Genomic DNA, 10,568 nt, shown 5'->3' on the forward strand with positions numbered 1-10,568 from the left:
GGGGCAGTCACGCCCCGTCCGGCGGGGCCCAGATGGGCAAGGGGTGGGCCTCGGTGTTGAACACGTAGGCGTCCAAGCTGAGCAGGCTCGGGTCATCCGAGAAGAGCAGATACAGGTACTTAAGCGTCTCCCCCAGAAAGAAGCTCTCCATCTTGTCCCTGGGCTGGGGGTTGAGGGGATCCTGGACGTTGCTGATGGAGGAGTAGCCGCCCGAGGGGACCTGCACAGGGCCGAGACGGCGGCGTCCGGGCTGCGGCCACAGCCGGCTCCCCACACGGGCTCGGTCCTTGGGACGGGACCAAGGGACACCCCAGCCCCGGAGCCCCAGGCGCCCCTGACTCCGGAGGCCACGGTGAGCCTGCCCCTCCCCCATGCCCCCAGCCCGGGGCGAAGGGGCCCGCGGGGCCGGCGGGGTGGCGGGCAGGCAGCTCACCCGTGTGTACGCGTTGAAGCTCTGCAGTATCTCCCAGCCCCAGTCCTGGTACTTGGGGTCCCCCGTGAGGCGGTGCAGGTAGAACAGACTCTCCACCGTCTCGGGCCGCAGCAGGTTGTGCCTGTCGGCCGGCTGGCGGGACATGGGCTGAGCTCAGACACGGCCCCGACGGTGCCCCCACACCCAGAGCCCGGCCCCGGCTCACCTTGACCTGCACGTCCTTGCGGTCGTTCTGGGGGTACAGGTTAAAGTGCACGATTTCGGGGCTCAGCCCGGTCTCCATCTGGCGGTTCATCTGGTAGCAGGTGTCCATGAGCGCCCGGGCCAGCTCCATGTGGTCAGCGGGCAGGCCGTGGTGGGCGCCCAGAGCCAGCGTCCCTGGCAGGAAGCACACCAGGTGGTCCTGAAATCAGAGCGGGTCCTCACCACGGCGGAGTCTGTGGCCGCGGGGGGGGTGGCGGTGACACCGGGGATGGTGCCTCCCGTGTCCCCAGGAGTCAACGAGCCCGAGCGGGGACGTCTCAGGGTCCACTCGGGCAAGCGACTCAAGTACAGGCCCAGCACGCGACGCTGCATGCGAGCAGGGGAGAGGCGGGGGAAAGACACCACCTCCCGGGGAGCAGACGCTGACCCGGGTCTCCCCCCTCTCCCCCACCGACACCGACGGGCTGCCGTAGGAGAGTGAGGGTCCCCAGGAAGCGGTGGGGGTCTGGGAGCGGTGCCCGGGACCCAGGGGGCGCAGCCAGGGACCCAGCGCAGACCTCGGGTCCCCCTCAGCTCCTCCTGCCGCCCCCACCCCAGCCCAGGCCACGACCCAGGCGCATGCCCACGGCCAGAACTTCGGGGCTCTCTGCAACGTCGTGGCTCACAAATCCGTCGCAGCTCAGGACACTGCCCAGGAGGGAGAAGGGGGGACGGGGGGAGGTTGGATGGCTGAAGCCCCGCCCGCCCGGGCTGGCTGGAGCGCACGCTCACCATCTTGGCGCTGAACCGGCCGTGGGCAAGCTCCCCCACGAAGGCGAGCTTTCCGGGCTCAGACCTGCGCAGCAGGTGCCTCCGGATCCCCTCGATGGCTTCCAGGTAGTCTTCCAGTAACCTGGGCAGGGCGGCAGGCCCCGTCAGCTCCGGGCCAGCCAGGCGCACGGCCCTCTTGCCCTGGCACCCAGGAGCGGCCGCGTGGCCGTGAACCACCCAGCACACGCTAGTGGCTCGGAGCCCCGGCCCTGTCTGAGGCGGCGCCAGGCTGGCCCGGAGCTGGGGGCGCTCCCCTCAAGCGCCCCGAGGGACGGCCCGAGAACGGCCTCCGCACAGCCCCCGGATCCCGGTGTGACGCCCCGGTCTCTGCCCGCAGCCCCGGGGGTTCTGGGGGGCGTCAGCCCCAGGCTCCATCGTCGGGGGTTTCCGGTTCCGTCCCGGGGGGCGATTCTGCCTCCTACACCACACGGTGCAGCCCAGGCGGCCCCGGCCTCCCTCTGCTGGGGGGCGTGTGCACGGTGGCCTCCGCGACCGTGCAGCCGGTGAGCTAGGGGCCCCTCGGACAGGCCCCGACCGCGGGCCCCGCCTGGCGCTGGGGAGCCTGGGCCTCAGCGACCAGCCAGGTCCCCTCCTCCTGGACACGGAGGCTGTGCCTGGAAGAACCACGCTCCTCGCGGAGGGGCCGAGCGCGGGCCGGCACGGCGGCTGCCCGACCGGGACCCCGGGACGAGGGGAGCCACGGGGAGCTGCGGGGAGCCCACCCCTGCCGCGTGGCAGAACCCGGCCTCACTGGGGCTCCTGCTTTCCGCCCTGGACCCACTGCTTGAGCAGGTACTCGTAGTAGCTGTCGGCCCGGGCGCCCAAGGTGAACACGCCCGGGTGGGTGAAGCGGCCGCTGTGCGTGTCGATGAACATGGGCACCAGCCCGTCCTTCTTCCCCGGCAGCGAGTGCACGCGCCGCGTCACCTCCTCCGCGGCCTCCTGCGGCAGACGACGGGAGAGGGGGCATGAGCGAGGGGGCGGCCGGGGTGCACAGAGGGGCTGCATCGGCTCGCCCCCACGGGACGGACCCGCTCCCCGCCGAGGAGGGAGCAGGCCGCCGTCCCAGCCCACGGAGCCCCTCGCCCAACTGCCGCCCACAGCGGCTTCTGAGAGGGACCCAGGCCCCGCAGGAACCCGGTCGCGCGGCCGGCTGCTCCTGCCGGCTGGAGGGAAGGCAGGCACGTCGGCTTCCGCGCCCGGGCTCGCGGCTCGCCGCCCCCGGGGAGCTCCTGCGCACCCTTCAAGAGCCAGCCCGCCTGGGCTGCTCCGAGCTCCCTGCCGGGCGCCCACAGCACCTCTGCTCCCGGGCTTCGCGTGCATTCGGTCCCCGCGCCCAGGAGCCCAAGCGGGGAGCCATTTGCTGGGCTCCGCCAGACGCACGCGCCCACGCCCACCCACCGAGTTCTCTAGGGTCGCAGGCCACCACGGACACCCAGCAACGGGCACGCGCCTGGCTGACGCCCCAGGAGCAGGACACACGCGGAGCCGCTGGACTAGGCGCCGCCGACGGGACGGCCGCCACGCTGTGGACAGGCAGGGAGGGCCCCGCGCGCCCCTCTCCCCAGGACACACACGGGGCCAGCGAGCGTCTGGAGAACGCCACACCCAGAAAGCAGATCCGCGGCCACCCGAGGCAGGCCCACCGACAACGCGCCAGCGGCCACGCAAGAGCCGGGCCTGAGCGTGGCGGGAACCTGCTCCTGGGGGCGTGCCCCTCCGGACACCCGCGTGGGACACAACCCGACGGGCGGGGCTGGCCGGGACCTAGACTGCTCGGGCCCCGTCCACACGGCGGGGTACCGCTGGGGGCGGGAAGGACACGTGGGACGCGCGCCACGACACAGACGTAACCCGTGGGCGCCTTCCCCGCGGATGCGAACGTCCCCCGTGGCGACCAAGCCCAACACAGGTGGCCCGGGCCGCAGAACCTCACCGCGCGGGACGATCAGAACCGAGAGCCCCCACTGCCCCACACGCACGGGGCACAGGGCTCGCGGCCGCGGCCCACTCCGACGGGGAGGAAGTCGTGCAGGCGTCAGAGCTCGCCCACGGCTGCGCGGTGGGGGAGGGGAAACGCGGTGCCACGGACACGTGGAGAGTCACTATTTCACTCCAATCACGGCTCCATTTTGCTAAGCAAAGGGAGAACCGACGGCACGCCGTGCCGCGTCCCGAAGCCCCCCTCCCCCACGGCGAGGAGAGCGGCTCCGCCAGGCGCGGCCAGGGACCCGCTGCCAACAAGGGCCCAGGACGGGCGTGCGGGTCAGGAAAGCCCCAGCGCAGCTCCCTGCCTCCGGCCGACCTGGCTGGACGCGCCTCCCTGCGGGCGCCACGGCCCCCGACCCCGCGGCACGTGCGAGGCCGGCGGCTGGGACCCCGAGGACACGGACCTGCTGCAGGGCAGGGCCGGGGCGAGGACTCAGCCTCCAGGTGCCGACTCGACGCCCCGGCCTCTGTTGCCCCCGGCCACAACGAACCACGGGGAAGGGGAGAGGAAGGGAGAGGGGGCGTCCCGGGTGGCGCGGCCCCTCCGTACCTGAAACTTCTTATTGCCCGTGAGGCGCGAGAGCTCCCGGAACTCCAGCTGAATGCTTGTGACCTCAGCCACCGTGCTGTCCGAGGTCCAGCGGGGCGGGTGGGCGGCCCCGGTGCCGATGTTCACGTCGGAGTACGGGATCTTGGAGGGCGTCTGGAACGCAGGCATGAGCCGATTCCCAAAGTCCTCCTGATGCGCAGCACAGCGGGCAATCAAGCTTCCCTGCCGCCCGGCGGACGCGCCCCCGTCCCCCGGTGCCAACCCATCCCCCGTTCCTGCCCAGTCACGCGGACGGACACGGGACTTTACTGGCCCCGCGCGGCCTCCACGTTCCATGGCCACCAAACCAAGCTGGCCCTGGGGAGCTCCGAGAGAACGTCCCTGCAAGCCGTGGGGACGACAGGCAGGGTGACGCCGCTCACGCGCGTGTGCGCCAACAAGGCTCCGGCACAGGAGCGGGAGCGCTGGGGACAGACCCCCCCCACCCCCCCGCCCCAGATCCCGGGAGCCGAGCGACAGCGCTCGCACGCCCACGCTCCCTCGGGCCCGTCCTCCGGCGGGCGCCGGGACACTCACAGCCTTCTTCAGGAAGAGGTCGTCCCCGGACAGGTGGTAGGCGCTCAGAAGCCCCCCCAGGATGCGGATCGTGCTCTCAAACAGGTTGACGTCCACGTCCTTCTGGAACCGCAGCTTCTTAGACACCCACTTCCTGGCCTCTTCAAACTCTGACATGAAACGGTGTGGGGAGGGGAGCGGGTCGCGGGGCCTAGCGCGCCCCCGTGACCCCTCACCCGGGGGCCCCGTGCATTCCCGTGTCTGTCTCTCTCCCCCGCCCCCCGCAGGCTCGCCATGTCCGGTCCCGCGAGAGGGGAGGAGCCCCCGGGACTTCAGGCGCAGAGAAAGGGAGCCCGCGCGCGCGCAAGGACGGGCCGCCGACTGCGGACGATCCCGGCACAGAGGGCCACGTCGAGAGATTCGGCGGGAGTCTCGGGCCTCCTCAGACAACTTAAAACACGCCTCTGAAGTCCCAGCTCAGAAATAACCGACGACGCGTGACCCCCGGGCCACCCGATCTCACGTGAGCCAGTCAAGTCTCACGTGAGGGAGAGACGCGGGGCGCGGACAGCCATTGGCATCACGTGCCGCCGAACGCCACAGGGCCCCTTCAGGCTGCGACAGGGGAACCGGCTGGAACCGGCCCTGGACGCCGGACGTCAGGCGGGAAAGCTACCACCCATGCCCAGCGCGTCCGATCCTGCCCCCACGAGAAGGGAGCGCGCGCCAGATGGGAACAGCAGCGTTTCGGCCCCCGCCCCCGCCCCCTGCCAACAGCTCGCGCGCCCCAGAGTCACCCCAGGAGAACTTGGCCGCGAGCGAGGGAAGGAGCGGGTACCTTTTTTCAGGCCCAAGATCCACATGGTGTCCAGGGCGTCAATCAGCGTCAGGCCCAGGCCAAACCACTCGCTGAAGGACCTGGACACAGGTTTCAGCTCGTCGTGGCCCCAGGCAAACTTGCGGTACCCGGCCCACGCGTGGAGGAAGGCGTCGATCACGGCCCTCTGGCGCTCGTTCGGGGAGGCTGGAGGAAAGACAGCAGGTCGCCAGGACCGGTGCCGGTCAGGGTTCAGACAGGGCCCCTCAGCAGCCCCACACGGAACGGGGTGGGGGAGCAGCAGGGGACACCGCCCAAGGACGGGTCCTCACGGCTGGACGCAGCTGCCAGGGCGGCGAGGCCTCTGGGGCCAGCACGGGACAGCATGGTGTCCCGTGTGCCTCCGCCGGGGGCCCGGGGACCCGGGGGCCACACGCTGAGCGCGCGATGGCTGCGCCGTGCCCTTCGGCCTCGGGAGCGTCGGGCGTGCTGACGGCTGCCGACCTGGACGGGAGCGCCTCGTCTCCCGGGTGCCGCGTCGCACCTCATCGGCCCCGGGCTTTTTCGAGGACGACCTAACGCGCAGCAGGTGCACCCACGGCCGCCCTGGAGCCTTTCCGGGGTGCCCTCGCGACTCGTGTGGGAGACGAGGTTTCTGCCCTCCACACCGGGGAGGACGGGGCACGAGTGACGGAGCCACCACGTGGACACAACCGTGCGTGTCGATGGCGGCACCGCACGTGGGTGCGGTCTGAGGCCATCCGTGTTGACACCCGCGGCGCTGCCGTCTGTCCTCTAAGCCACACGATCGCTCGGCGTCCCCCACACGTCCCCCTTCCTTCAGAGGCAACAGCAATCGGGACCGGACGGTCACAGCCTGGGCCCCAGACTCGCTGACCTGGCACGAGCCCCTGCTCCACCAGGCCCATGGCCCTGGCCGTGACCGGCCCCGCCTCAGCTCTGCACGGGACTCCCGACACGCCTGCGCCCAGAAGGCCCTCCACCCCGGTGCCACCGCGTCGGACCGCGCAGACCTGCTGGGACCCGAGACGCAGAGGGGCGGCTGCGTCCCCACGTTCTCCAGGCACCACCCCCCAGCCCCCCGTGGCACAGACACAGGCTGGGAAACGAGTCTCTCGCCCACATGGGCGACCGGGGGCTGCAGCGATGGGCCGCCAAGGAGCCCCGTGTCCTCTCCAGGCTCTCAAGAGATCGGCGGCCTGCCCGGGCGCCTCGGGGGACCAGCACTCGGAGGGACGGCAGGTGCTCCCCCGCTGGGCGTCCGCGCGCCCTCCTCGTCAGAATGTCCAGGTGAGGCCCAACAGGGTGCCCGTGGGGTCTTACCTGCCTGGTTCTGAATCCTGGGGGCCTGGGAGGAAGGTCTGGGGGGCGCCTCCGCCTTCCTCGAAGGAAGTTCGGTGCCCGGCTGCGGCTCAATCACCGCTCCCCTCCAGCTTCAGGGAGAGAAGGAGGAGCAGTCAGCCAGCCTGCGGGCGGAGACGGAAACGCCCCCAGGTCCCGGTCCCCCGGCGGGGCTCCCTGCTGCCCGCCGCTCTGGGCAGGACGAGCAGAAGGCTGGTTCTGCCCCCCGCCCCGGGTCCCGCCCTGGACCCTGCCTGCTCTGAGAGCAACGTGTACCTCAGACGTCGCGCTCACCCTCCTCCTCTTTGGTTTTCAGAAAACGCCAGACACGCGGGCTTCAGCGTTTCTGCACGTCCAGCCCGTCTCTGACGCTCCCCGTACCTGACCACCGTTCTCCGTGTGCTTCCTTCCCGACGCGCGTCACCCACTGCCTCGTCCCTCCACTTGGTGTCGTCCTGCCTCCTGTCCTCGGAGCCTTTACCGGGGGCTCGAATCTGCAGGTTGGGAGGTCCCCGTCGGAAATGCCTTTGAGGCTTCTAGATAAAAACAAGAATCACCCATGAAAACAGCTCAACTGCCTGTGGGCTGCCTTTTTCCTTTCCCTGCCGCCGGCACACTCCCCGCTCAGGCCCAACCCCGCGGAGTGTGTGAACCGGCTGGCAGCACACGGCCCCAGAGGAAATCCCTTTTGGGTCTCATCACGACACGCAGATTTGGCCGGGAGATCCCGACTCGCCATCTCCCGGCCCTTGCCGACAGGGATGGAAGTGCGCCAAACGGGCCGGCGCAGCCCTGGATGGCGGGTTGAACTCCTGACCCGGGATGCTCCCAGGCTGTCACAGACCCTAAAGGTAGCAAGACAGGGTCAGGACCACGGCCCCGTACGTGGAGACGCAGAGAGAACCCGGCCGCGGGCCCGTGCCCCGGGACTCCTGCGCTTCACCCTCGGGATGCTGTGGCGAGGGCAGGGCGCCAGGTCCAGGGACGGACCACTGGGGCCGGGGAGCAGCCAGTGCTCGACAGAGGGCGGGACGAGGCGCCTCCCCCAGAGGACGGGAGGAAGGCCCCTTGGGAATCGGGAAAAACCTCTGCTTCTCAGCGTCCACAGGATCTGTGACGACGTTCACGACTGACGTGCCCGGGAGAAGGGGGTCTGGCCGAAACAGAGCACCAAGGCCGACCCAGGTCTGGGGGACCAGTGCTGGAGTCCGAGCAAGAGACAAAGTCCAAGTGGCCTCCACGAGGGGCTCCCAGTCCCCAGGCCTGGACCAGGGGAGGTGTGCATATTAACCCCTTACCGTCCAGGCCCCTGCTGGACACCAGAGACTGGATCACGGACCTCCCCACACACCTCTGGAAACGTGTCTCTCCGTGGGGAAACACGTCAGGCTGGCTCTGCCTTCCCAACCGTTAGGGCGGACACCGGGTGCGAGGGAGGGACCAGAAAGAGTAGAAGAAACGCCCGCCTGCCCTCCCTACGAGGGAGAACACCCGCTTTTTCACACACAGCTCCCGAATGAGACAGTCTGGAGCGTGGCCTCCTGCGGCTCCCCAGGGCAGCCCCACAGGGCCCGGCCTGGACAGATCCCGGCCCCCTGCCCCGTCCAGACCCGCTGAAGCTTCAAGTCCCTGAGCAAGCCCAGCTCCCCGGGCCTTGGGCACTTTCATCCAACTCGAGCCCGGCTCTCCTGACCCTGCCCAGAACCAGCAGAGTCTCACAGCGGCTTCCCCGACCCCGGGACCGGCGCCAGCCTTATCCCTCCCGGCGGCGACTGCTCTCCCCTCGCAGGAGGTTCGCCTGCCTGCCCCCGCCAGCCCGTAGCTCCTCGAGGCAAGGGACGGGTCCGTTCTGCTCGCCGGCAGACCCAGGACCTGGCACGCCAGCAGGCGTTCCACAAGAGCGAAGCAGAGAGTATTCCTCTTTCCCGCCCCAAGGGTCATCCTACGGGCCCAGCACAAGGAGCGTGACGCTCAGACGTCACACAGACGGGGACAGACAGAACCCTTCCCCGTCTACCTGAAACGCCACACACTGTTCCCAGACGCTGGCGGGACGGAGCCCGGGGACGACCCCACGTGTAGGTCACGCGACGTACCTGCGGTAAGAGGCCCGGGAGGTCCTCTGCTTTCCGAGGAGCTGGCAAGACGGGCGGGTCCGCTGGTCTCCTCTTCCGCTCCTCCGCGGACCGGCCGTTCCCCGCTAAACAAGAGAGGCGGTCTTACCCCCAGCAGCCCACTCGCCCCGAGCCGACTCCGAGCGGGTGGCGCAGCCCGTCGAGACTCCTCACGAGAGGACAGCGTGAGCCCCGGGGAAAGCCCCGGAAAGGCATCCAACGACGCCAGAGGAAATCCAGCCTTTCTGAAAGCCCTTGGCAGCGCCGGTCCTTCGCCGGCCCCCGCCCACACGGACGCGGCCTTCAGCTCTTCCCTTCCCGGGACCACAAAGTGCAGGGAGCAGGCCGTGGCCTTGAGCCCCGACGGCCTTGAGCCCCCGCAGCCGCTCCTCAGCCTCCGTGCTGCAGGCCAGGGCCCCCCCAGAGACATTCCCCAGGATTCCCCACAGGCTCCCCAGGACTCCGCGCCCGGGGGGGCCCCTTCCAGACCCTGGGTAAGACGTGTGCGCAAGTTCCCGGAGGCGTCTGGACCGGGCCTGCCACCTCCCGACCTCCATCTCTCTGCGAGGCCCAGGGCCTGGAGGTGCCGGGACTCAGCCAGACGCCCAGCGAGCCGTCGCACCCCGGGAAACGCACAGCCACCTGCCAGCCCCACAGCCGCCAGCGCGCTGCCCCTCCGCCTCCCGCTTCTGCCCCGCCGGCCCTCGGGGACCCACGCAGAGCCCCGCGGGGCGCTCGTGGAGCCGGTACCTCGCCACTGGTCAGCCACGCTGGCGTAGGACAGGAGCCCGCAGAGCATCAGGAACGTGAGCAGGAAGAGGATCACGTTCCGCTGCAACCTCGACAGCTGCTTCCACTTCTGCGGGACGCAAGGGCAGGGAGGCTCCTCACTGAGAGCGGCCCGACCGCGGACCTGCCCACCCGCCGCCAGCCCCGCGCGGCCCGGCGCGCCCCAGGCCCGGGGTCTGCCCCGCGGGAGGTGCCCTCCGGCCGGGACGCCCCACCGCCGCGCGGGCACAGCGCAGACGGGCGCAGCGGGCGCGCGCCAGCTCCGGCTCCGGCTCCGGCTCCGGCTCCGGCTCCGGCCGCCGGCGGGGCTCCCGCCTCGCCGCCCCGACCGACGGCTCTCGGCGCGGGGCACCGCGCGCCGCCCCCACGCCGCACAGCCCGCGGCCCCGGAGAGGCGGCGGCAGGCCGGCCCCGCGCGCCCCGGCCCGCTCCCGGCGGCCCCGCGGCCGCTCCCGGCGGCCCCGCGCCCGGCGCCTCACCCTCCAGCACGAGCGCCGCCGCCGGCTCTTGCTGCCGTCGTAGGTCCGGCCGGCGCTCAGCGTCACCGAGACGAAATCCCGATGCGGCGCCGGCGGCGGCGGCGGGTACATGACCGCGGCGGCGGCGGCCCCGCCCACGGGCGGCGTCAGGAGGCCGGACTCCCACAGGGGCCCGGGACGTCGCGGGTCCGACCCCCGCGGGCAGCCATCGCGGCGCCGTCAACACCCCGCCCATCGCGAGCGCGGCCAAGGCGCCTGCGCCGCGCCCTCCTCGCCCCACTGCGCCTGCGCCCGTCCTCGCGGCCCCGGCGCGCGCCTCTGTTTACGTCCCGCTGCGCCGGCGCACGCCCTCCCGTGCGCCGTGACCTCTCGCCCTCCACGTTTGCCGGCCCGCGCGTGCGCCCCGCTCGCCGCCCCGCGCCGCCCCGCGCCGCCGGCTGCGGGGCTCGAGTCCCGGTCGCGGCCG

The 10,568-nt window shown here is 71.4% G+C and overlaps 1 protein-coding gene across 2 annotated transcripts; it reads right to left on the bottom strand.

The window, feature by feature from the left end:
- Nucleotides 1-6: 6 nt before the first annotated feature.
- MAN1B1 (mannosidase alpha class 1B member 1) lies at nucleotides 7-10,354 on the bottom strand. Of its 2 annotated transcripts, none has more exons than XM_059387317.1 (13): nucleotides 10,103-10,354; nucleotides 9,585-9,693; nucleotides 8,817-8,920; nucleotides 7,102-7,256; nucleotides 6,703-6,812; nucleotides 5,380-5,565; nucleotides 4,563-4,711; nucleotides 3,987-4,139; nucleotides 2,199-2,389; nucleotides 1,409-1,529; nucleotides 639-836; nucleotides 434-565; nucleotides 7-220 (listed from the first exon to the last, which is right to left on the bottom strand). In XM_059387317.1, the coding sequence occupies exons 1-13, from the start codon at nucleotides 10,211-10,213 to the stop codon at nucleotides 8-10; spliced, it is 1,932 nt and encodes a 643-aa protein (XP_059243300.1). In that variant the 5' UTR covers nucleotides 10,214-10,354; the 3' UTR covers nucleotide 7. The 2 variants fall into 2 exon arrangements, with proteins under 2 accessions (XP_059243300.1, XP_059243299.1); XM_059387316.1 differs by having other exon boundaries at nucleotides 3,987-4,175; nucleotides 10,103-10,353.
- Nucleotides 10,355-10,568: the final 214 nt, after the last annotated feature.

Source organism: Mustela nigripes, unplaced genomic scaffold (assembly GCF_022355385.1).
Source record: "Mustela nigripes isolate SB6536 unplaced genomic scaffold, MUSNIG.SB6536 HiC_scaffold_863, whole genome shotgun sequence".
Lineage (NCBI taxonomy): Eukaryota > Metazoa > Chordata > Mammalia > Carnivora > Mustelidae > Mustela > Mustela nigripes.

Excerpts from the sequence above, each read along its gene's own strand:
- MAN1B1 (XM_059387316.1), bottom strand. The coding sequence starts at position 10,213 with ATGTACCCGCCGCCGCCGCCGGCGCCGCATCGGGATTTCGTCTCGGTG. Across the intron at positions 9,694-10,102 it reads GGCGGCGCTCGTGCTGGAGG|AAGTGGAAGCAGCTGTCGAG; the intron begins GTGAGGCGCCGG and ends TGCGTCCCGCAG. Across the intron at positions 4,176-4,562 it reads ACCTCTTCCTGAAGAAGGCT|GAGGACTTTGGGAATCGGCT; the intron begins GTGAGTGTCCCG and ends GCTGCGCATCAG.